Source organism: Mus musculus, chromosome 5 (genome assembly GCF_000001635.26).
Source record: "Mus musculus strain C57BL/6J chromosome 5, GRCm38.p6 C57BL/6J".
NCBI lineage: Eukaryota > Metazoa > Chordata > Mammalia > Rodentia > Muridae > Mus > Mus musculus.
Genome location: NC_000071.6, coordinates 123,362,860 through 123,389,282, shown reverse-complemented (window position 1 = coordinate 123,389,282; position 26,423 = coordinate 123,362,860). Strand labels below are relative to the sequence as shown.

At 47.7% G+C, this 26,423-nt stretch overlaps 1 protein-coding gene across 1 annotated transcript in view; it reads right to left on the bottom strand.

Moving 5' to 3' along the window:
* Positions 1-15,199: 15,199 nt before the first annotated feature.
* Positions 15,200-26,423, bottom strand: part of Bcl7a (B cell CLL/lymphoma 7A) — a 29,636-nt gene continuing 18,412 nt past the window's right edge. Inside the window, exons 5-6 of the mRNA NM_029850.3 lie at positions 19,829-19,950; positions 15,200-18,265 (exon numbers count right to left, since the gene is read on the bottom strand). Coding sequence (NP_084126.1) covers positions 18,194-18,265; positions 19,829-19,950 — 194 coding nt within the window. The 3' untranslated portion in view covers positions 15,200-18,193. The remainder of the gene's footprint in view (positions 18,266-19,828; positions 19,951-26,423) is intronic.

The following is a 26,423-nucleotide window of genomic DNA, read 5'->3' as shown; positions in this document are numbered from 1 at the left end:
AGATCAAATTCCAGGACAGCCAGGGCTACATAGAGAAACCCTGTCAAAAACAAAACAAAACAAAAAACAGAAACAAACAAAAGCAAAACAAACAAAAAAGTTAAATGTTCTCTTTATTCTGAGAGTCATAAACAGGGGCACAGTTACAATCACATCAGAGCAAAACCTAAACTACAATAGTGTAAATTTTTCAATGCCTGACATTTGGAACGCATGCTCTTCAAGGTTCCAAAAGGGCCCCACTTCTCCAGCCCTGCCTCTCTCAGCACCCACAGCCTGTCTCTCACAGGCTTAGGCTGGCGAATCCACTGCTGTCAGGTTCAAAGGAGGCTCCGTTTCCCCAAATCCTGGGGTTTAGACAAAAGGCAGCATTCCTTAGGGGCTTGTGGAGCTGGTCCTCTGCCACCAAAAGGAGCCATTTCCCTGGTCACTGGCTGAAGGGACAAATGACTACTATAGTGCATAGTAGCACAGCAGGGGCCCATGCTGGCACGTGTACCTGTTACACATTTCACAGTTCTACCGTGTCCCTAGCTCTTCCCATCCCCAGCTCCCAACCACTCATGCTCTTTATAACCCTGTCATTTTGCCTATACTCACTCTGTCTCTATCTCCTACACCCACCCACACACTTATTGTCATCTTCCTGTCTCTCTTCCTCTTCCTCTCTCTGTCTCCCCTGGCTCTCTGCCCCCACCTCTCACATGGTCCAATCTGCCAGCCGTGCTCAGTCTCTACTTTCTCTCTCTGCTCTGGACTCTTCCAGATGCTTCTGGCTGTTTTCTCCCTGATATCTACAATAAAAACCTTCCCCTCAACCACACCAAGGAGGGGTCACGCCGTCAGTTTATACATCTTCCACACCTGCCACAGTCTTTGGTCATGATCCCATGAGGCTGACATCTCCAGTATCCCCGAGGTCTCCACTAAAACAGGGGCTTCACCTTCACCAATGGCCTCTCCGGGTTCTAACCATGCCACATGGTGCCAAGCCTCAGATGCTCTCCACGACCCCTGCAGATTTGAAGCTTTCATGTTGCCCAAACCATCATCATTCGGGAGACTCTTACACACTACCACGTTCAGCTGCCAGCTTGAGATGCAGTCTTGGTCCCATATGGACCAAAGCTTCTGAATTCTGAACCTGAAGACAAACTTTCCAGATTTCACCTCCAGGAGGATGGTCTCTAATTACAGCTGACTTTTCAGCCCCAGCACACCAACATCCATTGTTCTAGTAAAACAACAATCTCATTTTCATAGATTTTTTTTTTATATCTCGATTGCTGCCCCCTTCTCCACTTCATAGATTCTCTTTTTTTTTTTTAAAGATGTATTTATTTATTATATGTAAGTACACTGTAGCTGTCCTCACATACTCCAGAAGAGGGCATCAGATTTCATTACGGATGGTTGTGAGCCACCATGTGGTTGCTGGGATTTGAACTCGGGACCTTTGGAAGAGCAGTCGGCGCTCTTAACCACTGAGCCATATCACCAGCCCCATTTCATAGATTCTTTTTTGTTTGTTTGTTTTTGTTTTTCGAGACAGGGTTTGTCTGTATATCCCTGGCTGTCCTGGAATTCACTCTGTAGACCAGGCTGGCCTTGAACCACTTCATTCACTCATATATATATATATATATATATATATGTATATGTATATGTATATGTATATGTATATGTATATGTATATGTATATGTATATGTATATGTATATGTATATATATATATGTATATATATGTATATATATATATATATATATCATGAACGCTACTATTGAATCCTGCTTCCCTCTGAAACTTCACAAGCCAGGCCTCCACTGTCTCCATTTCCTTCAGCATTATTTTCCAACTTCCCACAAAGCCTCACTAAGCTCTGAGCACCCAATGGCTTTTACACCCCAAAGCTCCAAAGTTCTTTTACCTTCCTCTCACAAAATACTTCAAGGCATAAAAAAAAAACCACATGGTCGGGTCCATTACAGCAATACTCCACAGTCTCAGCACCAGCTTCTGTTCTGGCTTGGTTTCTGTTCTTGTGATAAAGCACCGATGAAAAGCAGTCTGGGGAGGAAAGGGTTAATGTGGCTTTCAGGTCCATCATCGAGGGAAACTAAGGCATGAACCAGAAGTGAAGGCGCAGAAGCAGAGGCAACAGAAGAACCCTGACTTCCTCTGGCTTACTCAGCTCGCTACCTATCTTATAAAGCCCAGGCCTACCTGCCTAGGGAATGGTACCACCCACAGTGGGCTAGGCCCTCCTATATCAGTGAGCAACCAAGAAAATGCCCCACAGGCCAGTCTGATGGAGGCAATTCCTCAGCTGAGATTCTCTTTCTTAGAGATGACAACCCAAACTAGCTCTCACAAACAGCATGCTTTCTTAACTGCTGAGCCATTTCTCCAGGTCCTCATTTTGTTTTCTCAAGACAGGGTCTTGGGGCTGAAGAGATGGTTCATTGGTTAAGAGCACAGACTGCTCTTCTAGAGGATCTGGGTTCAATTCCCAGCATCTATAGTGTGGTTTGCAACTTTCTGTAACAGTTCCAGGAGATCCAATCCCCTCTCCTGAACTCCACAGGTACCAGGCACACATCTGGTGCACAGACATATGTGCAGACGAAACATTCAAACATATAAAATAAAATAAATAAATCTTTTAAAAGGGGAGAGGTAGGAGACTGGAGAGATGGTGAAGAGCACTGACTGTTCTTCCAGAGGTCCTGAGTTCAATTCCCAGCAACCACATGGTGGCTTATAACCATCTGTGATGGGATCTGATGGCCTCTTCTGGTGTGTCTGAAGATCAACAGTGTACTCACATAAAATAAATAAATAAATCTTTAAAAGGGGGGGGGCAGGTCTCATGTAATAGAGGCTGTTGTAGGATATTTGGTCACACCGTGAACCCCAAGATTGTGTTGTCTACTGGAAAAATCTATGTCTAGTTGCAGTATGCTTTTAGTACACACCTTTCATTCCCTAAAATGAAGGTAAAGTTATTTTTTAGAAGGAAGCAACCATGTTTGAAAGTGATACCCAATTGAAGGACAGATAAAGCGACAAGTCAGAGAAAGATTTGAGAGGCTAGGATTCGCCCAGCTCGGAAGAGAAGAGAGAGGAAAGAGAGGCTACTTACTTAAGAGAGAGCTGGGCAGAGAAAAGGGGGGGAAGCAGTTTTACTGGAGAGTTTTACAGAGACAGGCTGAAGGGAGAACAAGCTACACACAGGTGATGACAGACCAAGCCAGAGAATGGGATGGAGCCAGAAGATTAGAACAGATTGCCAGAGTTAGTTTGAGGCCAAGCAGAGCAATTCAGTGGGAGGCCAATAGAGAAGCCAGATTGAATCAGTCAGTTTAGAGAGGAGTTTGAGCCAGAACAGCTGAGTTAAATCAGCCAGCCAGAGCTCAGAAAGAAGCAGAAAGGGTGAGTTTATTCAGCAGTCAGTCTCAGAGGCTGAAAACAATCTAGGCCTAGATAAGATTGTACAGAGGCCAGAAACTTCCAGGACTAGGTTAGCAGACAGAGGCTGTAAACCTCAGAGATGACAATTACCACAGGTGAATACAAGTTAGTTTTACCAGGGGCTGGTCTTAAACTTCTGATTTTCCTTCCTCCAACTCCTGAGTGCTGGGATGTATAGGCACCGCCTTGTATCCTTTTGCAGTAGCTTTCTAGATTTAGTATTGTCAAGTCTAAAGGAAATGCCATTTCCCCAGATTCTAAAAGGTAGAAAGGTACAAATGGCTATCTATAGTGCCTGTTAGCATACCAAAGCACACACTGTGACATCAAGGCTCCGCAGTATTACAAGAACCTGTTACACATGTCAAAGTCCATGCTAGCTTCTTAGCCCTTCCCACCTTCTCCTCTAAACTTCCCCCAGCTCATGGGCTCATGGGCTTCCCTCCCCACAGCTGCTCATTCTCCTTATGTCCCTGCTATGCTATCTGTCTCCCTCCGCCTTTCTCATTCTCTCTCTGTATATATATATACACACACACATATATATACATATATATATATATATATGTGTGTGTGTGTATGTATTATATGTATATATGTGTATATATATATATATATTCTCTTATCTATAATAAAAAACTTCCCCTTAGCCATAACATGGGGTGGTTATGTCTCCTAGGTTTATACAAGAATGATGCAGTACAACTTAGTTTTTCCTTTCTTTATTTGTTTCTGTTTTTCAGACAGAGTCTAACTATTTAGCCCTGGCTGGCTCAGAACTCACTCTGTAAACCAAGATGTCATTAAACCCATAGAAATCTGGTTGCTTCTGCCTCCCCAGTGTTGGGATTAAAGGCATGTGCCACCACACTTGGCCTCTTCTCTTTCATTCATCCTTTCCATTTATTCATTTAGAGGAGTCTTGCTATGTAGCCCCCAAGCTGGCCTAGAACTTACTGTCAAGCCAGCGTGTCTTCAAACTAGCCTCAAACTCACAGAGGTCCTCCAGGCTCCCGTGCACCACATGTAGCTAATTTGCTTCACTTGACAATGAAAAGAGGGTGTAGGGGTATGGTTCAGTGGTAGAGCACACTTGCCTGACATTGAACCCCTAGGTTATATCCCTAAAATACATACATACATACATATGTACGTACATGCACATACATACACATATACATGCCAATATCTACTTAGCCTGGCATTTATCTGTAATCCTGTACTCAGGAGGTTAAGGATTGCCATGTGGCCAGCACGGGTTAACACAACCTACTTACTTCCAAGCCAACTTGGTCTACAGAGACCCTAAGCCTGGCATTGTGACACATGCGTGTAAGCCTAGCACTTGAAAGGCAGAGGCAGGAGAATTAGGAGTTCAAAGCCATCCTTGGCAACCTAAACAACATGGGATCGTGTCTCAAGGACAGCAAACGGTAGGGAAGGCTCATTTGGGCTCCCGGTTTGAAGGGGCACAGTCCATCAGGCAGGAAGGTGTGTCAGTGGGAGCCTGAAGAGGCTGGCACATTGGCTCTGAAGTCAGGAAACACGAGGGATACTCAGTTCATCTCCTTTTTTTTTTCTCTTATCCAGACTGGGTCGTCAGGTCAGGAGATAGTACCACCCACATTCAGAATGACTCTCTCCTGCTCAGTTAAACTTCTCTCAACTTTCCTCTCATGGACAGTCAGAGGTGTGTGCTTCTAGAAGATCCCAAATAACCAGGTTGACAATGAAGACTGTCACACCCCCTCCCTACTCTCTTCCTCTCTTCTCTCCCTGGTGTCTCCAATCCCAAAGACCACTTGGCGGCACCGGGAGGAGACTGGCCACCTTCTCCTGGGAATTTCAGTTTGTGACACTTGAGTCTAGCATTCCTCTACCTTATAAAATGCACCTCTTCCCGCCTCCTCTTTCTTCAAACATTACTCATGTATGTGTGCGCACCCAGGCACATGCACGGAGATCACATACAGTTTGTAGGAGTCACCTCTCTCCTTCCAACGACTTGGGTCTGGGGACTGAACTCAGCTTCTCAGGATCGGCTACGCGTGTCTTTACTCACTGAACCGTCTTGAGCATCCTTCTTTCCTTCCATCCTTCTTTTCTTTCTTTTTAAAAAAAGATATACTTGGTGCTGGAGAGATGGCTCAGTGGTTAAATGCACTGACTGCTCTCCTGAAGGTCCTAAGTTCAAATCCTAGCAGCCACATGGTAGCTCACAACCATCTGTAATGAGATCTGATGCCCTTCTTCTGGTGTGTACTTATACACATTAAATAAATAAATAAATAAATAAATAAATACATAAATAAATAAATAATTTAAAGATATACTTATTTGTGTTGTCTGTGTGTGGGGATATGCACACGAGTACAGATGTCTATAAAGGCAAGCATTGCATCTGTGACTGAAGTTACAAGAAGTTTGTGAGTGGGCGCTGGAAATTGAACATCCTGTTATATTTTATAAAAGGAGAGAAGAAGGACTATGTTTGGTGGATGTGCAGTCAGTTGTTGGGGAGTGCCTCCGCGGACCCATGCTGAGGCATCCCTCTGCCCTAAGGGACCAGCCATAGGACATGGTATAGAATAGAGCTTATTCAGGGGATGGGGAGTGGAGTTGAGGGAGTAGACAGAGAAAGGCAGAAAGAAAGAAAGAAAGAAAGAAAGAAAGAAAGAAAGAAAGAAAGAAAGAAAGAAAGAAAGAAAGAAAGAAAGAAAGAAAGAAAAGAAAGAGGGAGGGAGGGAGGGAGGGAGGGAGGGAGGGAGGGAGAGAGAGAGAGAGAGAGAGAGAGAGAGAGTAGAGAAGTAGAGGTGGACCATGAGCACATGGAGAGAGACGGGGAGAAGGAGCAAGAGGACAGAGCAAGCAAGAGAGCACAGAGAGAGCGGAGGGAGCAATCCATTGAGAGTGAGCAGGCGCGCCTGGATGTTGCCAGGTAACCGTGGGGCGGAGCCTAGACTCCAGCGCCTCCCCCTTTTTTCTAGTTTTATTTTGTTTTATGTTTCATGCTTTGGTTAGTTGATTGTTTTCCAGACAGGGTTTCTTTGTCTGTTCCGGAACACACACTGTAGACCAGGCTCCCCCTCAAACTCAGAGATCCACCTGCCTCTGCCTCCCAATTGCTGGGACTAAAAGTGCAAGCCACCAGGGCCCGGCTGTTGTTTTAAAATACGGCCTATTTAGCCCTGGCTTCTCTGGAAATTGCTATGAGCACTATACTGGTCTCAAATTCCCAGAGTTCCACCTGCTTCTGCCTCCCAAGGGCTGGGATTAAAAGCATGAGCCACTACGTCCAGCCAGTATATGCTCTTAACCACTGAACCATCTTCTGTAGGTTACTTCTGGCTTATTTTGTGACTAACCTATCAAGTACAGGGTCATTATTTTTGCACACAGATGTCCGATTATTTCAGCACCTCTTGGTGGCTGTTTGTAATCACCATTAGCACTATCAGTATTTTCCAGGTTCCGGGTTTTCGGGGGACTTTTCTGATCCCACTTTGCAAATGAGTCACCTGCCGGATGCGCACCCCTGCAACCAGCTGGGGCTCCTTGTGGTCCTTTGCTGGCAGGAGGATTGGTTTCTGGGTCTTGACTTCTCGCTCTTCCTGAAATCTCCCGTAGCACACCATGAAAGGGCAGGGGTGGCCTTGTGGTCTGGCAACGTCCCTTCGAAAATAAACAAGTGGAGAAACTGAAAGGCAGCCGTCGCCTCTGGGGACTACTCGGAGAAAGAGTTCAGGGCCGGTGCATCCGCTGCGCGTGCCTGGGCAGCCCAGGCCTGTGGCAGGTCGGATGCGCTAAGCCAAACAGGACCCGCTTCGCTTCCGTTGTCACCTCTGGCCAGAGAGACACTGATACCTTTGCAAGCAAGCACCTTATCTCAGAAGGACCCAGACGAATTCTTTGGCAGGACACCCCCAGCCATTTACATAGCTTACCACGTCCTCATTCTGTGTGTCCTCACACACAACTGTGAGGGTTGGGGCCGGGGCGAGAACAAACGTCACTCCAGTCTTAACACATAGGTGGGTGAAGAAATAAATAACTATGGGTTTGGACTCGTTAATTTCTTTCTAGTTTTATATAGTTTCCTTAACGTATATTCAGGGATGGAGTGATGTTTAAGAGGACTTTTCTCTCTCACAGAGGACCTGGGTTCTGTAAAGCCGCTAACCACAGCCTGTAATTCTAGTCCCAGGGCAGCTTAACCCTTCTCTGGCTTTTGCATTCACCAAGCATATACATAATGCACAAACAGGAGAGCAGCCGAAACACTCAGAGACATAGGTTTTTTTCCCCTTTTTTGACAAAAGACAGGGTTTTATGTACCCGAGGCTGACTGCCAGCTTGCTAAGTAGCTCAAGATGACTTTGAACTCCTGATCATCCTGCCGTCATCTCTAGTGGGCTGGATAGCAGGTTTCTCTCCCCTCCTCCCTCTGTATTTTTGAGATCAGGACCTTTTTTGTTTTTGTTTTTCCGAGACAAGGTTTCTTTGTGTAGCCTTGGTTGTCCTAGAACTCACGCTGTAGACAAGGTTTTCTTCTAACTCAAGAGATCTGTCTACCTCTGCCTCCCCCAGTGCTGAGATCAAAGATGAGTGACACCACCTGCCGGCCTTGAGATAGGGTCTTGCTTTGTGATCTAGGCTGGTCACATAGGTGTATGAGTGTTACATCTGCCTGTAAGTCTGTGCCTCATGTGTGCCTGACTTTTGAAGAGAGCATTAAATCCCCTAGAACTAAAGTAATGATTGGTTGTGAGTTAAATTCCCTGAAAGAAAATCAAGTGCTTTAAATCACTGTTATTTCTCCAACCCCTAGGCTGTTTGCTTTTTTTCCCTCCAAGACTAAAACTTTAATGATCATAAAATGATGAAAATTTATTGAGCAACTACGATGTAATACTATATCATGCTAAAATTCTCTCTCCCCTTCTCTGTTTTCTTGTTTGTTTTTCAAGACAGGGTTTCTCAGCCTTGGCTGCTTTGGATATTTATTTATTTATTTATTTAATTTATTTATGTGCATTAATGTGAGGGTGTCTGATCCCATGGAACTAGGTTGTGAGTTGCCATGTGGGTGCTGGGAATTGAACCTGGGTCTTTTGGAAGAGCAGCCAGTTCGCTGAACCATCTCTGCTTGAATGTTTAGCAAGCCTTCTGCCTCAGGTACCTAAGTGCTAGGATGATACCAATATGCCTCCACACCCAGCTGTGTACTAATTTCAAGCATACAATCTAATGAGAATATTGTTTTTGTTTACTTCTTATAAGAACTATAAAACTTTATTTAAAAGTGTCTTCACTACAAATTGAAAATCTTGGGAAGCCCTAATCCCTCCAACCATTCATAAATATGGACACCATGATGAAGTTTTCATTTTAAAAGATCCCACTGAAAATAGTAAGATAGGGCTGGAGAGATGGCTCAGCGGTTAAGAACACTGACTGCTCTTTCAGAGGTCCTGAGTTCAAATCCCAGCAACCACATGGTGGCTCACAACCATCTGTAATGGGATCTGAGGCCTTCTTCTGGTGTGTCTGAAGACAGCTACAGTGTACTTACATATAATAATAAATAAAATCTTTGGGCCAGAGTGAGCTCACAACCACCTGTACACGTACAGTGTACTCATATACATAAAATAAATCTTAAAGAAAAAGAAAGAAAGGAAGAAAGAAAGAAAGAAAATGGTGAGATGCTGTTCGTGGCCATTCATTCGAGGCTGTTGCCTGGGGCAACCAGTACAACAGGGTTATTGGGTAACTGTGCCTTCTAAAATTTAAAGCTTATTTCTTACATTGAAGGAGTATGGCAGTTCCTAGGTAACACCCCTGGTGGGTTTCTCACACACTCAAGTTCAAGAACACCAAGTATTTCTGTCCTGTTGGCCTTTCAGATTCATGCCTATTTTCCTCTGTTCCTTTCATTATCAATTGGGAAATTTCTCTGAGGGTAACAGGATACTGAGATGGGGCCTGTGAAATCTAACTGCACCAGGTCATACATGATTGAATTTCCAATGCAAATAGTTGACGTGGGTTCATGAACTCTGACCACAGTAAGTTAGAGTATAAAGGAACTCAAGTCCTGGTCACTGGTTGGTACAGGTATATTCTAGGAAGAATTCACTTGGCTGAGGTTTGACCCCAAGCCAGGCTGCAAAACAGACCACAACAGGGCAAGAAGATGACATTTAAAAAAAGAAACCCTCTTAACACCAGAGATCTTCACGTGGCCGCAAAGCTCGGCCTCAGGGGTCGCAGGAAGCAGGAAGTTCTTGGTTTTGTTTTTTTCTTGAGACAAGATCTCCTACAAGCCAGGCTGGCCTCCAGCTCTTAGTGTAGCTGAGGACGACTATAAATTCCTGATTCTCCTGCCTCAGCTTTCTCCCACTGTTGGGTTTTACAGACATATCCCACTACTCTCAGCTTGAATGTTACTATTCTTTCAACAACACAGTGTTTCAATAAGAAAATGAGGTTTTCTGCAAGGTTCAGCAAACCTTGTAAAGGGCCAGAGGTTATTTTCAGTGTTGGAAGTCAAGAGTCTTTGCTGCAATGACTAAGCTCCACAACTATACAACGAGAGCAGGCAGGGACGGTATGCAAGTGAACGCCTTTGGTTATGGTATAATAAAACTTCATTTACAAAAAAACAGGAGGGTGGGCTGGATTTGCCGGCTCATACCTAGGAGACGAAAGGCTACGTTTCAACATTCAAGGCCTCCCTGAGCCCTTTTAGAGCCTCTTCAGTTATGTCCCTGGCCTCAGTTTCCCTTGTTGTACAGCGGAGATGCTGATTTCTGTCCTAAACCGTCATTCAAGGTTACAGAGAGGTCAGATGAGCTCATCGCTAAGGGAGTCCTAAGGGAGAGCTGAGCAGAGCCTCGAGAGGTTCCTTGATGCAAAGCAGATTGTTATTTCCTCCAAGGTCTGGAGAGAGAAAGGCCATGACCTCCAGCCAAATTGCATCCATGGGTACCAGGATCCCGAGGGGGTATCTCGGAGAGACACAGCACCCAAGGCCTGGCATCACTGCCTCTCCTTGCCTCCCGGAGGCCCTTTCAGTGAGCAGATGGAGAAAAAGCAACAGGTACTGGAAGACAGGGTCTCCAGTAGGCTGCTTTACTGAGCCTGCTCAGGGCTTGCATTCCTGAGCCCAGTGCTCAGGGCTGGGATGTGTTATCTGACCTGAAGTCCTGTATTCATGTTCTCTCCTCAGCCCTAGAATCTCTTCTTCTCTGACTGCATCCGGGGAGCTCCACTTATCCCACAGGGACTAGTCAGGCTATGCACAGGGTGGGGCACCCTGGTCGGGCAAGTCCAATGTCAATCATCCTGCAAATTGTCCTCCATGCTGGCTGTGGCATGTGCACTTTCTCAACCCGATCACCCTCTCCTTCCCCCCCAAAATGTAATTGTTTTTTACAATTAGAAGCGGGCTCTATTATTCTCCCTGTTTTACCAAAGAGAAAAATGTAAGAGACTTGCCTGAGGGTGAGCAGGTAGCAGGAGAGTGCCAAAGACTCCGGGAAAGGCTGTATGGACAGTCTGAGAATTACGTCCATGCTATTCTGTTTATCTTCTTGTTCTCAGCTTTGAAATTTCAAAATCCTTGTTACCCAGCTCTAAAAGGGGATGTTTGGAGCCGGGACAGATGTCCCTTACATTGTCTTGCCTGTATATTTAGCAAAGAGGACTCAAGAGTTGGAGGGCTCTGTCAAGACTGGAGTCATCAAATAGACACTCTGAGCCCTGGGATGTAGGCTGAGGGTCTCACCTGAGGAAAGACTCCTACAAACTAGCCTAACCCTTCCAGGGCATATATTGGCTCACAGGACCAACAGGTTGGAGAGAGGCAATTGGGGCTGCTTCCCTAACATGAAACCTCAGCCTCGCGGGCTCTCAACACTTTGTGTTGGCTTCGGTCACGTTTAACAACCTGGACACGGGCTCCAAAAGCCATCTTTAAACTAGTGCCCTGGAAATTCCCCAAGCTGACTCTCTCATTGCACCTCTTTAGGTCACGCATCCATCCCTGAACCAATAGCTGTAGTCTAGAGATTGCCTCAGCTGGACAGCCCAGACTAACAATTAGAAACAGTGAAGGGCGTCCTCTGGTGGAGGCAGAGGGAAATGCAACTTGCCTAAACGGTTTACTGTGAGCTTTGAAGTTAAACTTGGCTGACCTTATAGGACCTACCCTACCTCTCCTCAACTCTACCACTGACCTCAGTCATATTGTTGCTTTCCCAGGGACTTGAGTTTTTTGTTTTGTTTTTTTTTTTCTGTCTGCCGGGCATCTTGCTTAGGGCTTTGGCTCACTTTTCAGCCAAGTGAGTCACAGCTGCCCGGGTCCTTCTTACAGAGTGTCCTCAACCAATGTCTGCTCTGTGCACGGGTTTACCCGTCATGAAGGGAGATATGAAAGAAAGCAGCGCCACATAGTCAAGAGACAGCTGGAGCCATGGAGAAAGTGACACAGGACAAGAGACAGAACTGGGGACTAGAGATGTGGGTAGGAGATGTGGCAAGAGTCTCAGAGCAAGCATGTGAGCAGTGTGAATCCCAGGAAAGCGAGCACGCCATGAATGTGCACCAGCTGAGCCAGTGGAGTCTTCTTCCTTTTTTTTTGTTTTGTATTTTTTCCAGACAGGGTTTCTCTGTGTAGCCCTGGCTGTCCTGGAACTCACAAGGCTGGCCTCGAACTCAGAAATCCACCTGCCTCTGCCTCCCGAGTGCTGGGATTAAAGGTGTGCGCCACCATGCCCGGCTACCACCCCCCTTTTTTTAAACAAACAAAAAACCCCCAAAAACAAAAACCAAAACCCTGTTATGTAAGCAAGGTCCCCATGACTTGTGTTTTATACAGCTGAAATTTCCCTAGAAGGGACTGATTTAGCTGAGCAATCAATTCCGGTTTTAAAAAAAAAAAAAAAAAAAACCCGGTACACGATGAAGAGGAGGAGCGGGAAGGAGAAGCAGATACAAGAAGCCATTCATCTTCTCGGACCTCTAAACTTCCTCAGCCCTCTGCCTGGGACCAGAGCCAAGTTTCAGCTGCAAGAAGTGAGACTGCACCGGCAGGAAAAAGCCCACGAGGAAGGGCTGAGAACGAGCCAGATGGCTCTGGTTGGAGCCTGACCACCGGTAAGCAGCTACAGGCCAAAAAGAGGTCGCAGTACAATTGTGTCCACCTGAGTCAGCCAGAGCCTCCTGCAGCAGAGAAGGCAGACGTAACATCCACGATGGGACACAGATCTGATGGATGGGGGGGGGGGGCGGGGGGCGGGGCAAACATGGCGGTACATGCCTATGTATCCCTCTACAACCCTGACACTTCAGAGGCTGAGGCAGGAGGATCACAAGTTTAAGCCAATTTCAGTTACACAGCAAGATCCCGTTTTAAAACAAAAACAAAAACAAAAAATTCAGGCTTGGGGTACCCTTGTGTAGAACAACTGATTTAAGCTTATCCCCAACTGATTTACAAATAAATGAGACTTAGACTATGTCCCCAGGCGTGTACCCCAGATACTTGCCCTTTCTCTTGGCCATGTGCCCGTGATCCATCTTGGCTTCCTCTCCTCTCATTTTTCCTCCTCCTTTTGTCCTCTCCCCATTTTTTCTCTCTTCTCCACCCCCAACCAGGGAACTCAAAATTCACCTACCCCTAATCTCTCCAGTAGTTGGCTAGAGCCAATTTTATTTAACCAAGAGCTTTAAATCAAGGTTTGTGCAACAAAAACTGGTGAACAGGAGAATTCACTTAGGTCTAGACCTTCCCTTCCGGTACAGAATTTAGCATTACACAGCCACAGATCAAACCTCACCAGGAGGACTTACTCTCAACACCTTTGTGATACAAACAGGGAGGACAGAAAGTGAACCCTTGCCTAAAAACAACAAAAAACCCTAAAGCAAAGCAAAACAAACCCCAAACCAAAAAGACAAAAAAATAGAGACAAACTTCCCGGAGCCCCAACACCCAAAGGCCTGTGATGTCGAGAATGTGACTTTTCTTTTCTTTTTTTTTCTTTTTTTTTGGTTTTTCGAGACAGGGTTTCTCTGTGTAGCCCTGGCTGTTCTGGAGCTCACTTTGTAGACCAGGCTGGCCTCGAACTCAGAAATTCGCCTGCCTCTGCCTCTCAAGTGTTGGGATTAAAGGCGTGCGCCACCACACCCGGCTGTGACTTTTCTTTTTGGAGAGCGGGTCTTTAGCTCCAGGCTGAGATGAACTTGAACTCTGACCCTCCCGCCTCTAGAATTATACCACACACCTGTCTATACGATTCTGAGCATCAAACCCCGCCCCCCAGGCTTCAAGCTTGTCAGGCAAGCACTCCATCAACCTTGTGTGCATGTGTGCAGACATGCATGGGCCAAGGCGGGTGGGCATGTGACTGTCAGAGGACAGCCTGTGTCAGTCGGGTTTCTCCTTCCACTAGGTAGGGAAACCATCTCAGCTTACTAGGGCAGGCTGAGTGGTGAAGGCCTGAGTACTCAGCCTGTGGGTCACGACCCTTTCACAAGGGTTACCCTAAGACCATCACAAGTTAGGGCTGGAGAGATGGCTCAGCGGTTGGGAGCACCGACTGCTCTTTCTAGAGGTCCTGAGTTCAATTCCCAGCAACCACATGGTGGCTCACAACCATCTGTAACGGATTCTGGTGTATCTGAAGACAGCTTCAGTGTACTCATATACATTAAATAAGTACGATCTTTAAAAAAAGAAAGAAAGAAAGAAAGAAAGAAAGAAAGAAAGAAAGAAAGAGAAAGAAAAACACAAGTTATTTACATTACAATTCGTAACAGTAGCAAAAATGACAGTTATGAATATTAATGAAAGTGATTTTCCAGTCAGGAGTGGGGTGATGTGGGTCACAACAATATAAGGAACTATATTAAAGGATTTCAGCATTAGGAAGGTTGAGAACCATCGGTCTAAACCATCTTTACTGGTCCCCTAGCTGTTCTGCATCCCCCCCCCCCCCCCCCCCGACAGAGTCTTGCTAAGTAGCTCTGGCTAGCTTGCAACTTGTTCAGACCTTGAACTCTAAGCAATCCTTCTGCCTCAGCCTGCCAAGTGCTATGATTATGGGTTGTCTGCCCCACAATTCCTGGCTCTTTTAAACAAAAAGCATTTTGAGACAGGGTTTTTCTGGATAGCCCTGGCTGGCTTCAAACTCAGAAAATCCACCTGCCTCAGCCTGCCAAGTGCTGGGATTAAAGGTGTTCACCACCACCACCCAGCAAAAGAGTTCATCGGATCCCATTACAGATGGTTGTAAGCCACCATGTGGTTGCTGGGAATTGAACACAGGACCGCTGGAAGAACAGTCAGTACTCTTAACTGCTGAGCCATCTCTCCAGCCCCGGGTATAGCTTTTAGACTGCAGCTTTACCTGGCTACCTAAGCTGGACAAGGTACAACCTTGCTGTCTACTCTGTACGAGGTAACAAACAACATCCACCCAGAAAAAGGAGTGTCTACTGCCGGCCTAGCACTCACCTGGTGTTTAATAATGGCAGCTAGCCATTATTAATAAATAATGACTAGAGTTATTATTAAATAATTATTAGTAAATAATAACTCTGGTCAGCAGCAGAGTCTCCTACAAGGGACTTACAAGACTTACAAAGGAAACCTGAGCAGCCCAGGAAGGCCATCACTATCCACCTCATTTTATTCTCTATTACAATGGGCTCAGCCACCAAACTCATGATCAGAACTTTTTTTTTTATTATTATTATTTTCTGAAATGAAACCATTGTACATTGTACAAACAATATCTACCGATGGAATAAATAAGTGAAAAATTATACTGCTGTACAACACACCAAAAAAAAAATTGTAAGAGGAAAAAAAAAATTAGGTAACAGTGAAAAAAGGTCTTTATACCTCTACCAGGTCCTCTGCGATAATTAACATTCCAAACCACGACACCGTCTGACGATGATGGGCAGTCACCACCCTCTGAGAATCGCTTAAGAGCCTTCCTTCCGGGTTGTGGGTGCGAGTGCTGCACTTAGTGGAATGTGTAGCCGCCATCCCCCCCACCCCCCTTCAAGTGTTGGGGGAAAGTTTGCCCTGGGAGCCCTTTAGGCCGTGGGGCCTGTTGTCCACGGAAGGCATTTGCTTAGGATCCCCTTTGCCCCTGGCTCGGCCAGATGAAAGGTCTTAGATTCTGTGGTGGGGATGCGGGCTAGGGGGTTCAGGGACGGGGACCATCGGCTCCCCGAGAGAGAGAGAGGACCGTGGCGGGGAAGGAAGCACATTGGATTTTGCAGTCTGACCGCTCCTCGTGGAAGGCTTTTCCTGGCCAGTGTGGAGTGCAGGGCTGCTGGCTCTTTGCCTGGCGCGGCCGTCGCGAGGTGGGGGAACATCCGAATGGTCCCCTCCGTCGACGGCCCATTCCTACGTTCAGGCACTTCAGAGAAAAACTAATGACAGCCTCGGTACCTCGAACCTCATCGTTGTCTTCTTTCTCAACTGTATCGACTCCTCCTGACTGTCCAGAGAGGCTGCGGAGGGTAGAAGAGGTATAGGCGGCCCTGGCCGCGCCCGCTGGTTCCGTGGATGCCCGTGTTGGGTTCTCCCTCAGCTGCTTACGTTGTTTAACCTCTTGTTTCCCAGAAAAAGAAATAAATATCCAAATTCATCTTTCACCAGAACGGAGTTTTGCTGCAAAAGAAAACTGTTGTTGCCCTAACTCTAGAATCTGGAGGTAAAGATGCCTTGGCCTTGAGATCCGTTCAGAGGTCATGCATCCGGTTGCTTCCGGGCCAAGACGCAGAACACAGTTCTGGACAGAACTGACCGCCTGAGGGGCAAAATCGCTAAGTATTACAACAATTTTTTTGTTTTTTAAGACAGAAACATTTTAGCATCGCTAACTTCAACATTACGATTTTTCAAAGTTTTTTTTTTTTCCCTTATTTCAGGAGATATTTTTGCATGAGGTATTTAAAATTCAGGAACATTTTGATTCTTCTTGAAGTATAGGAAATAGACAGCTCCCTTGAAACCAAAAAAAGAAATGGGAGCTGTCCCCTCAGAAACTCTTAGAAAACGGAGCCCGGCAGACACTTCTTGTGGTGGTTTGGAGAAAGATCCACACGTCAAAAGGTGGTACCTGAATATGCACCAATTAGCAAACGAAACAAAACGAAACAAGAACAACAAAAAAACAAAACCCACCCCGCCCGCCCCTCCCCCCAACACACAACTCATAGGGAGTTCGAACTCCAGTGCAGTAAGAAAGCATAGGGGAAGGTTTTCAGATCTGAGGGGTCCAGCAAAGGGATTAAGAGCAAACCAGGCCTCAGAAATCAACAGCTGAGCAGTCCGTCTGTCCAAGTGGCGTCTCCACTGAGTGAGAGAGAGCTGTCTCCGTGCAAGGAAGAGCAGGGGAAGGAAGTGCCTCGGAGGCTCCTTTCTGGGGGGGCAAATCTGTGTGCAAATCTTCCCGGTTCCTCTGTGCCTTGCTTCTGGCCTGAGGCCCAATGGTTAAGGTCCGGTCCCCAGAGGAGACCAACAGCGCGGTACTGGGAATGGGTCTCCATCCACCTGTAGCCTCTCAGAGTCAGGCCATACCAGGCGCATCCTGCCTGGGGTTTTGGGGGGCTTGGGGTGCGGTGGATAGGAGACAGGGACAAAGGGCAGCAGGTTACCATGGATTTGAAATCCAAGCAATGTCCTATGGGAGAGTTAGTTCAGCACCAGCTATTCCTGCCGGCCGCCGGCTCCCAACCTCCCAGCCCTTTACTATCCTAAGGAGACAAGCTCAGTTGGTCATTTCGTCTTCGGAGGACCTGGAGAGCGCAGTGCCAGTTGTGGCCAGAGTCGGGGTGTGAGGTTAGGGGGCGGAGGGGAGATAGGGTGGAAGTGCCAGAAAAATCTAAAGGCTTTTGCATGTCAATCTGGGCTACCTTGCCTTGCAAACGCCTAGCCTCCATGGCTCCAAAAGGTGAGGGCGTGTCCTGACCAAGGAGGCCAGCCCTCGGGAAACCGGCCCCCGCAAACTTGTAGCCCCAGGGGCCCTGGAAGTTGGGGCTCAGGGTGTGCCCAAACACTGCTCACCTGAACCAAGGGGGTCACTGAAAGGTGCCTGGTCTCCCGCCGCTCTACCCTGCTTGCTTTGAAGCAGTCTTGGGGCAGGGAGGAGAGAGGCAATAAGGGGTGGGGGTGGGGGCAGCAGCCAACCAAAACAAGTGGGCACTTTGCCAGGAGAGATGCAAAAACCAGGAAGCATGCCGGAGGTCACCTCTAGGGTACAAGGCACAAAAAAAGAAAGCAGAAGGAATTGGTTGAAGAGCCAAAAGCCCCTATGGAAAGCAAATTCCTGATTGGTACCACCCTCGAATAGCTTATATCGTTAAATAGAGAAGTGAGGGGAGGGGGATACAGCAGCAACACAAATGTAATCTTGGCTTCCGAGACAGTGCGCACACACTCCTGAGCTGTCGACCCACCTCCCAGAGGGCAGTCACTTGAAGGTTCGAGTGTTTCGGTTTCACGGCAGAGTCCGTCAAGTGTCTGCGAAGTTCCGCTGCCGCCGCCGCTCTAGGTTCTTCTTGGATTTGCACTTTAGTAAACTTGAAACGTTAGTTCTGCTCGCGCCCAAGAGGAGTCGCTTGGGCCGTGTTTCTAGAATTAAGCCTGCCGATGTACCTGCCATGAAACATGGACCAGAAGGTTCCGCCGGGCCGTCTACATCTCTTCTGAGTTCTGTTGAGAGGCTTCCAGCTTCATCTTTTTAGACGGCGGCACTCCTTCCAAATCCTTCCGGGAAGAAGAGAAGTGACTGGGGTCAGTACAAGCAGGGAGGGCCAGCGGTCAGGGCACAGGTCGTCTGGGGGTAGGTGAGGGGGGTGGGGAGGGGGAGGGGGAGGGAGAGAGAATTGTGCGGTTCTGACTGAACCCCATGAGCAGTACAAGTGTGTGGTAGGGATCCCAGACACACAGGGAACTTTAAATGTGGACCATGTTTCCCTGTCCGTACCTGTGGAGGCACCGGAGCATGAGGCTTAGTTCTGTGACCCACCTCTAAGGTGGCTTCCCCCAAACCCAGAGCTCTTCAACTTCAGGCTAACGGGGCAGACGCTCAGCTTTTGAGGAACGGACACATGGATACTATTCGGAGCAAAGTGGTCACAGAGTTCCTAAGAAGTCTTACGGCCACCCTAAATAAAGGTTTACCCATCTACGACCAGTCACCGTTGGACTCTCAGACCTTGCCTATCACCAGAGACCAAACTCCAGACAGCTAACCGGTGCTCCCTGGCCTTTCCTGTGTCTCTGTGTTATCACACGCGTGAAAGAAAGCCGGTGCCCGGACAGCAACCCACAGTTTCCTCTTTCCATCTACCATGCCCCTGACTCCCATTAGCAAGATCCACCTGCTGTACCTGTCCATCTGTCTGAGCTGTCATGACGTGGCCTCTCTACAGGTGTCACCCAACATCACCTTAAAAACTGTAAACGGCTCATGGAAACGAGGCTGCCAACCTTTGTCCCACTGACTTGAGAACACAAGCCCGACCTCTTAGCAATGCTGGGAGGTGAGCAGCTCCAGCCCCTCCCCCCATCACTGTCTATCCCAGCCTTCTCTCCAAGCCTTTTACACCCAAGTCAGCCCCTCCTTATGAGGTCAGCACAGGGCCTGCTAAAGACCTGCTCCTATTCCAGGCAACAGGGATATAGGGCCAGCCAGGCAGATAAAGATGGTCTCTTATTAAGTGTCCCACGCTGGCTTTGAACTTGCTATTCTACTCCTTCAACTCTCTGAGTAGTTGAGATTATCGGCAGGCACCTGCATATCCAGCTGACTAGAGCTGGATTGGAACCCGGGCTAGATTCCATCATATCTGCCTCCTGCCCCTGGGCCTTGGATCTGCACTGGACAATCCAAGAACGATGTTGATACTTGGCTGTAACACAGAAGGGATCTGAGCAGGGGCCGTATATCACATGCAAAATGCCAAACAATAATCGGGCCTTTAGGTTTCTGAGGTCATGTGTTCCTTAACCTTAAGGATGTGGGGTCACGAGCCGGGCAGTGGTGGCGTATGCCTTTAATCCCAGCACTTGAGAGGCAGAGGCAGGTGGATTTCTGAGTTCGAGGCCCGCCTGGTCTACAGAGTGAGTTCCGGGACAGCCAAGGCTACACAGAGAAATCCCATGTCCCTCCCGTCACCGGGATCCCAGGTGGCATACACAGGCTTATACTTGGAGCGGCTGCTCAGTGGACAAGCAGTGTTCTAACAGTCCAACAGGAAGCAGCACAACTCTCAACACACCGTGGAGGACCCCAGCCCCACCCCACAGAGCCCGAGCTGCAGGTACCTGAGAGACTGCCGACGTTTCTGCCGCTAACCCTGATTCTGCAGATGGCTGCCGTTCTGCCTTCTCGGAGCTGTTCACCGAGTTTTCCATCGAAGACTGTGAATTTTGCTCCTCGGATGCATCTGAGCAAGAAGCGAGACAACAGAAGCTGTTTTTCAGACACATGAGAAGCTGCAGCAGATGGGCCAAGGACTAAATATACCCAGATCTGGAAACTTTTGTGGCTGGGGGCTTCCAGAGCTGGATTGGACTAAAGCTTGGGAAGTTTCTGATTCATCAACTAGCCAAACAGTTATAAGGAGCCAGGTTACAAGTGGGCTCCCGGGTCTCCAACCCTTCTTCCAGGCATACCTACTCTCTGTCTAGAGATATTTAGCACACAATGCTGCCAGTGTCTGGCGCCCTCTGCTGGCCACCAAGTACTACAGCAATCATGGCTGTCGCCAGGGAAGCTATGGCCACAGAGACTTCACTAGGCTGTTGGAGAGAACTAGCCTTCTCCTAACTTCCCAAGAGTTACTTATTTTTATTTTATGTGGATAGGTGTAAGTGCTTGCATGTATGTCTGTGTGCCACATGTGTGCCTGTTGCCTTCGGAGGCCAGGGGAGAACATCTAGGAGTTACAGATGGCCTTGAGTCACCAAGTGCTTGCTGGGAACCAAACTTGGGTCCTCTGTAAGAGCAGCCAACGCACTTAACTGTTGAGAAATCTTTCCAGTTCTAACTTAAAAAAAAAAAAACAAAACACATTTGTCTCTTTAACATACATGTTTGCATGCCACGGTGTGCATACGGCGGCCAGAGGACCACTGGATGGCGTCTGTTCTCGCCTATCATGTGAGTTCTGGCGACTGAACTCAAGTTGGCAGGCTTAGGGACAGGCACCTTTACTGGTTGTGTCACCTTGCCGCTCCCGCATTTTTCTTTTGAGACAGGTCTCAAATATTCTAGGCCAGCCTCAGACTCTATTGGTGGCTAAGGATAACCCAGAACTTTGGGTCCTATGAACTCTGCCTCCTGAGTGCTGGGATCCACGGGCGCACAGATTATTTGGTGGTGAGGATCAACCCCGGGGCTTTGGGCACACCCGCCCTGGGTGAATACTCTATCAACTGAACTCCATCCCTAGCCCAGTGTTTCTCTTAACAATAAGGATGACTCTAAGTGACTTGAGCAAAGGCTAACCATTGATGGAAAAAAAAAAAAAAGCATAGCTAAACTCAACTGATACCTCACACCTCTAAGATACACAGACCAGTATTTTAAAGACCTTGGTTCCACCTTTCTAGATTGTTCCCTCATGTGCACATAGGTTTTTCCATCTCTCTAAATGGTGAGGGCACAGACGTTTGCACATCTTTACAAATTCTCTATATTACAATCTGGCTGAACAGCAGCCTTCTGTGAAGCAATCATTTATCTGATGATCGCTTGGGCTGTTATGCTCTATGACGTCTCCCTCTTGCCCTGTCTCACAATTTTTTTTTTTTTTGGCAAAAGGAAGGTAGAGGTTGGAAGAGGTGATGGGGGCTTGGAACTCTGTGGGTCACGGGAGTTTATCTAGAGATTCTAGGACACACAACGGAAATGCTTCCCCCAGATGCCACCCTGGCTTAGGTTGTTCACACATGGCCCAGATGACAGATCACCCTGACTTTATTTAAATTTGATTTTTAATCTTGAAGATGGGGTATATGCCCAAGCAACCACGGCTTACTTCCTGAGGCAGAGGAATAACAAAATACAGAATCTAAAAACTATATAAATGATATGGGCACACAGCCAGCAGCTGTCTAGAACCTGAGGCAGGCGGGCTACAGACAGCTAGCTACTCACAGGGCGGGTAGGAGCTTCAAGACGCTTCGGGTGTTCTGCTACTGTACCCAGACCAGCAACCCGCCTTTACGCGGTTGGTCAGAGTTTCTGTGCTGGGCTTTCTTACAATCCACATCTGAGGATGCAGAGGGAATCAGTTTGGAGTCAGATTTCCGCCTGGTGAATCACCGGACCAGTATTTTCTGTCCGAGATCTCAGCCTCCCCTATATAGACAAGGTTGACGACAGCCACCCAACCCTTTCCAGGGGCTGTGAGGGTTACCTGGGCTGGCACGGACAGATCCCAGTCAGGGAGGCTGTGAACCTAGCATTTGGAAGGCTGAGGCAGGGGGATAAAGGGTTCAAGGCCAATCTGGGTTACAATCTGTTTCAACAACTCCCACCCCCAAACACAAATTAACCCTTGATGGGAGTAACGGATGGATTATCTAGGACACAGACTCAAAATCTTTTCATTTTCCCTTGAAAATCCATGTTAACGGCAGTTCCTCAAAAACTTATATGACTTTTTTTTTTTTTTTTTTTTTTTGGAGACAGGTTTTTTTCTCTGTATAGCCCAAACTATCCTGGAACTTGCTCTATAGACCAGGCTGTCCTTGAACTCAGAGATCCACTTGCCCCTGCCTCCTGAGTACTACCACACCTGTCATGATCTAGCAATTTTACTTTCTAGTCCAGAGACCAGAGTTTTGAATACAAATGCCACAAGAGCACTGGGCGTGGTGGTGCACTGGTGCACGCCTTTAGTCCCAGCATTCGGGAGACAGAGGCAGGCAGATTTCTGAGTTCAAGGCCAGCCTGGTCTATAGAGTTAGTTCCAGGACAGTCATGGCTACACAGAGAAACCCTGTCTCGAAAATCAAAAAAACAAAAAACATGGGCTGGAGAGATGGCTCAGCGGGGAAGAGCACTGACTGCTCTACCGAAGGTCCTGAGTTCAAATCCCAGCAACCACAAGGTGGCTCACAACCATCTGTAATGAGATCTGATGCCCTCTTCTGGTGTGTCTGAAGTCAGCTACAGTGTACTTATGTATAATAATAATTAAATTTTTACCAAAAAAAACAAAAAAACAAAAAACCAAAAACAAAAACCCCCAAAACCCCAAAAAACCAAACCAAACCAAACCAAAAAAAAAAAAAAAAAGCCCCAAATGCCACAGGAGCACTATTCACAATGGTGAATTCAGTGGTGGGAACAGCCAAATAGTATTACAGTAGATATTACCCAGTCATAAAAAGGAAGAAAGGAGGGCCAGGGAGATGGCTCAAGGGGTGATGGCGGTACTAGCCACAAAAGCCTAAAAACTCTTATTTGTCCCTAGAATCCGTGTGAAAGTCAGGCCGGAGTGGCACACATCTGTAATTCCCAGCACTTTCGAGATGGGAGGCAAAGACAGGAGATAGGCTCAGAAACTTAAGGGCCAGCTAGCCTGGATGCTACAGCACAACAGCAGAAACAAGATAGATCCGGTCTTGACAAGGCAAGACATGTGATGTTCTTTTTTGTGAAATGTCCACAACAGCACGCATACTCGCACGAACACACACACACACACACACAAGCAGCAGACTGGTCATCATAAGGGAATGGTGATGGAAGGCAGACGGGATGGTACTTTGTGGACTGAGGAAAATGTTCTGGAAATACACAGAGGTGAAATGTGGTGAAATGTTTCTTCTTTGGGGCCCTGGAGGTTGAGCCCAGGGTTTCCTCAGACATAAAATCTATAGCTAATCTACATGAAATCTACAGCTAAGCTTTATCATCACCAAAGTGGTTCGTTTTGTTTAACTTTCTTTCTTTCTTTTTCCTTTTTGGAGATAGGTCTCGAAATGAAGCCACGAAGCCCAGGCTAGCCTCCACTCTGTGGTCTTCGTACTTGAGTCTCTTGAGTACTGGGACTACAGATGGGCAGCAACTCCGGGCCTGGGGCATGAATTTCCTGTGACCAAACAGGAGACAACACTGGGACTGGGAGACGGCTCAGCGGTTAGATACACTGGCTGCTCTTCTGGAGGACCTGGGTTTGGTTCCCAGCAGCCACATGGTGGCTCCAAATCATCTGAAATGTCACCTCTGGGGGAATCTAACACCTTCTCCCGACATTGGAGGGTACCTGGCATGTGAACGATGCACATACATACCTAATATATATATATATATATTCTTTTAATTAATTAATTTATTTATTTTTAAAGGAGGGAAATGTTAGAGGGTCAGGCTCGGCGGCTCCCTAACACTTTTTCATTCTAGACTCAGGAGGCAGAGGCAGGAGAATCTCTGAGAGTTTCAGGCCAGTAGGGCCTTCATAGTATGTTCCTGCCTTAAAATAGGAGGGGGCAGGGAAGAGAACAAAGAACAGTTGGATACGGAAGTGCATATTTGCACTTGGGACAAAGACGTCAGGAGTTCAAGACCAGCCTTTGCTGCTGCTACATGATACTCTGCTAGCAAAGAGGAAAAGGCGGGGGGGGGGGGGGGGGGTGTACAAACCAACCATGTAATTCTGTATTCTATTTCATAATCGATTTGTTTGCTGTAACAGAGAGCTAAACTAACAAGTCTGCCTTCTCGCTGTCTCTGCCTCTGCGGCAGCTTGTTTTCCACATGTACTGGGCGCTGCAGATGAGAGGGAGGGTAGGTTGGTTTACCACTCCCAAGGCAGGCAGTCACCAGGGATTGATTCAGAGGACCACGATGCCCATTTGCTGGCAGAGGCATGCCCAGGCTCGAGGCTTCCTTGAGAGCCAGGCCTGAGGGCTCAGGACAGCAGCCTGTTCTCTGAGCGCCCTAGTGCTTCTGGAACTCACCCAAGGGAAATTATTTTCCCGGGGCCTAAATTTAGTCCAGGGAGCTTGGACATTATGTCACTCCCTTAGCTCAGTCAGCAGTAAACAAGTTCAAAGCAAGGTCAGCAGCTGGGGGGGGGGGGGGCAGGCAACCCACCCTGTCTCAGTTTCCCACCTGTGCCTATGCCCTTCCTATAGGGAGCCGAGACAGGTGGGTACAAGCCCAACGGCCTGGGGTGACTGTAAGGGGACCCTGGTATGACTGCCATCTGGGCTTATAAAGCTTTTGCTGCAGTTGGAGGGTGGAAAGACAGCTGTTAGGGAAGCAACATCACACAAGCAACTCTTACAGCTGAGCCGTAACCAGCCCGCTAAGAGAAAAGGGGACCCAGATTCAAATACATGGGAAATGAGGCCACAGCCAGACAGCAGGATAGGGATGAAGCCGAGCTGGCTCGACATGACCATACTTGCCCCAGTGACCTCAGAACCACTCACCCACAGCGGGGTGGGGGTGGGGTGGGGTGGGGGGGGCTCTTCACAGCTCTCCAGCTCCTTCCTTCCACCCCAGAATTCTGCTGAGCACCTAGCTGATATCGCCACTTCCTTCATTCCTTGCTACAATCTGACAAGGGAAGCCACTTTTCTCTGTCCCATTTTAGAAACAAAACCGGTAGTAGGTGCAAGGGAGTCGCTGTTGCCTGTCCAAGGCTACTCGGTAGTGGACAGCAGGTTAGCCATGGCTATGGCCCATCCCAGCCCCTCTACCTTCTGCCTAAAGCATTATCTAACCAGCAAGATGCTGGGAAGAATAGTGAGTGTGCCCTACTGCAAGGGCCCTCAAGCTAAGAGATCATGGCCACAGATGTAAATGGCAGAGGGCTTTAGCAAAGCCATTAGGGAAGTTTCAAAGAAACGTGCGTGCGTGTGTGCGTGTGTGTGTGTGTGTGTGTGTGTGTGTGTGTGTGTGTGTGTGTGTGTGTAGGGATGGGACCCAGGGCCTCAGTGTGCTAAGCAAGCACTCTGCTGCTGCCTCTTGGGGTGGAGGAAGGCAACCGCAGGAGACCTGAGGTAGAAGAGACTCACTTCCACGCACATCCTAACACCGACATGGTTCCCTGTGCGCCGGTGAGTTTTATGTCAACTGGACACAAGCTTGGGTCTCTTGCACAGAAAGAAACTTAATTGAGAATATTCCATCAGAATGGCCTGTGGACAAGCTGTAGGGCTCTTTCTTGATTGATGGGAGGCCCCGCTCATTGTGGGCAGTACCACCTCTGGACAGGTGATCCTGGGTGCCATCAGGAAGCAGGCTGAGCAAGCCAGTAAGCAGCAGTCCTCCATGGCCTCTGCTTCAGCTCCTGCTCCAGCTTCCTGCTCTGACCTCCTTTGTATGAGTCTGTGATATGGAACGGCCTTTTCCGGCCCAAGTTGTTCATGGTCATGGTGTTTTATCGCAGCAATAAAAACCTAAGATTCTCAGTATACTGACCTACAGACCCATGTCTGCCTTACCCAAGGGCCAACCTCGCACATGGGCACTCTCTTGAGTGGCTCAAAAAATGGTGGCCACCTAAATCTGAGATGGTTGAGCCTAGCAGAACCTCCCTACCTGCTCTCGGGCATCCTACAGGGCACTTTTGCTCTTTAGGGTGACGTTAGCTGAAGTCCCAGGCTGCACACTCTCCAGCTCGCTCTACTGGTCAGTCAGGCCCTCTGCAGTCCAGGTTCCAGCTTCCACCCTGCACTTCTTGTACAGCTTGGCAGCACTGACTTCCCACAGTTCCCTGTGTTAAACCTCTCTGGGACTTGGTTTCTCTGACTGGAATAGCTGCCTTCCTGTAACATCACCTCATCTTTTAAGCATGGGTCACACAGCATCACTGCCAAGGAACCTTCTGGAGGCCTCCAGTCTCCCTTTCTTTACTATGACCATGACCTCAAAAGTCTCAAGGCCTAGGGGCCA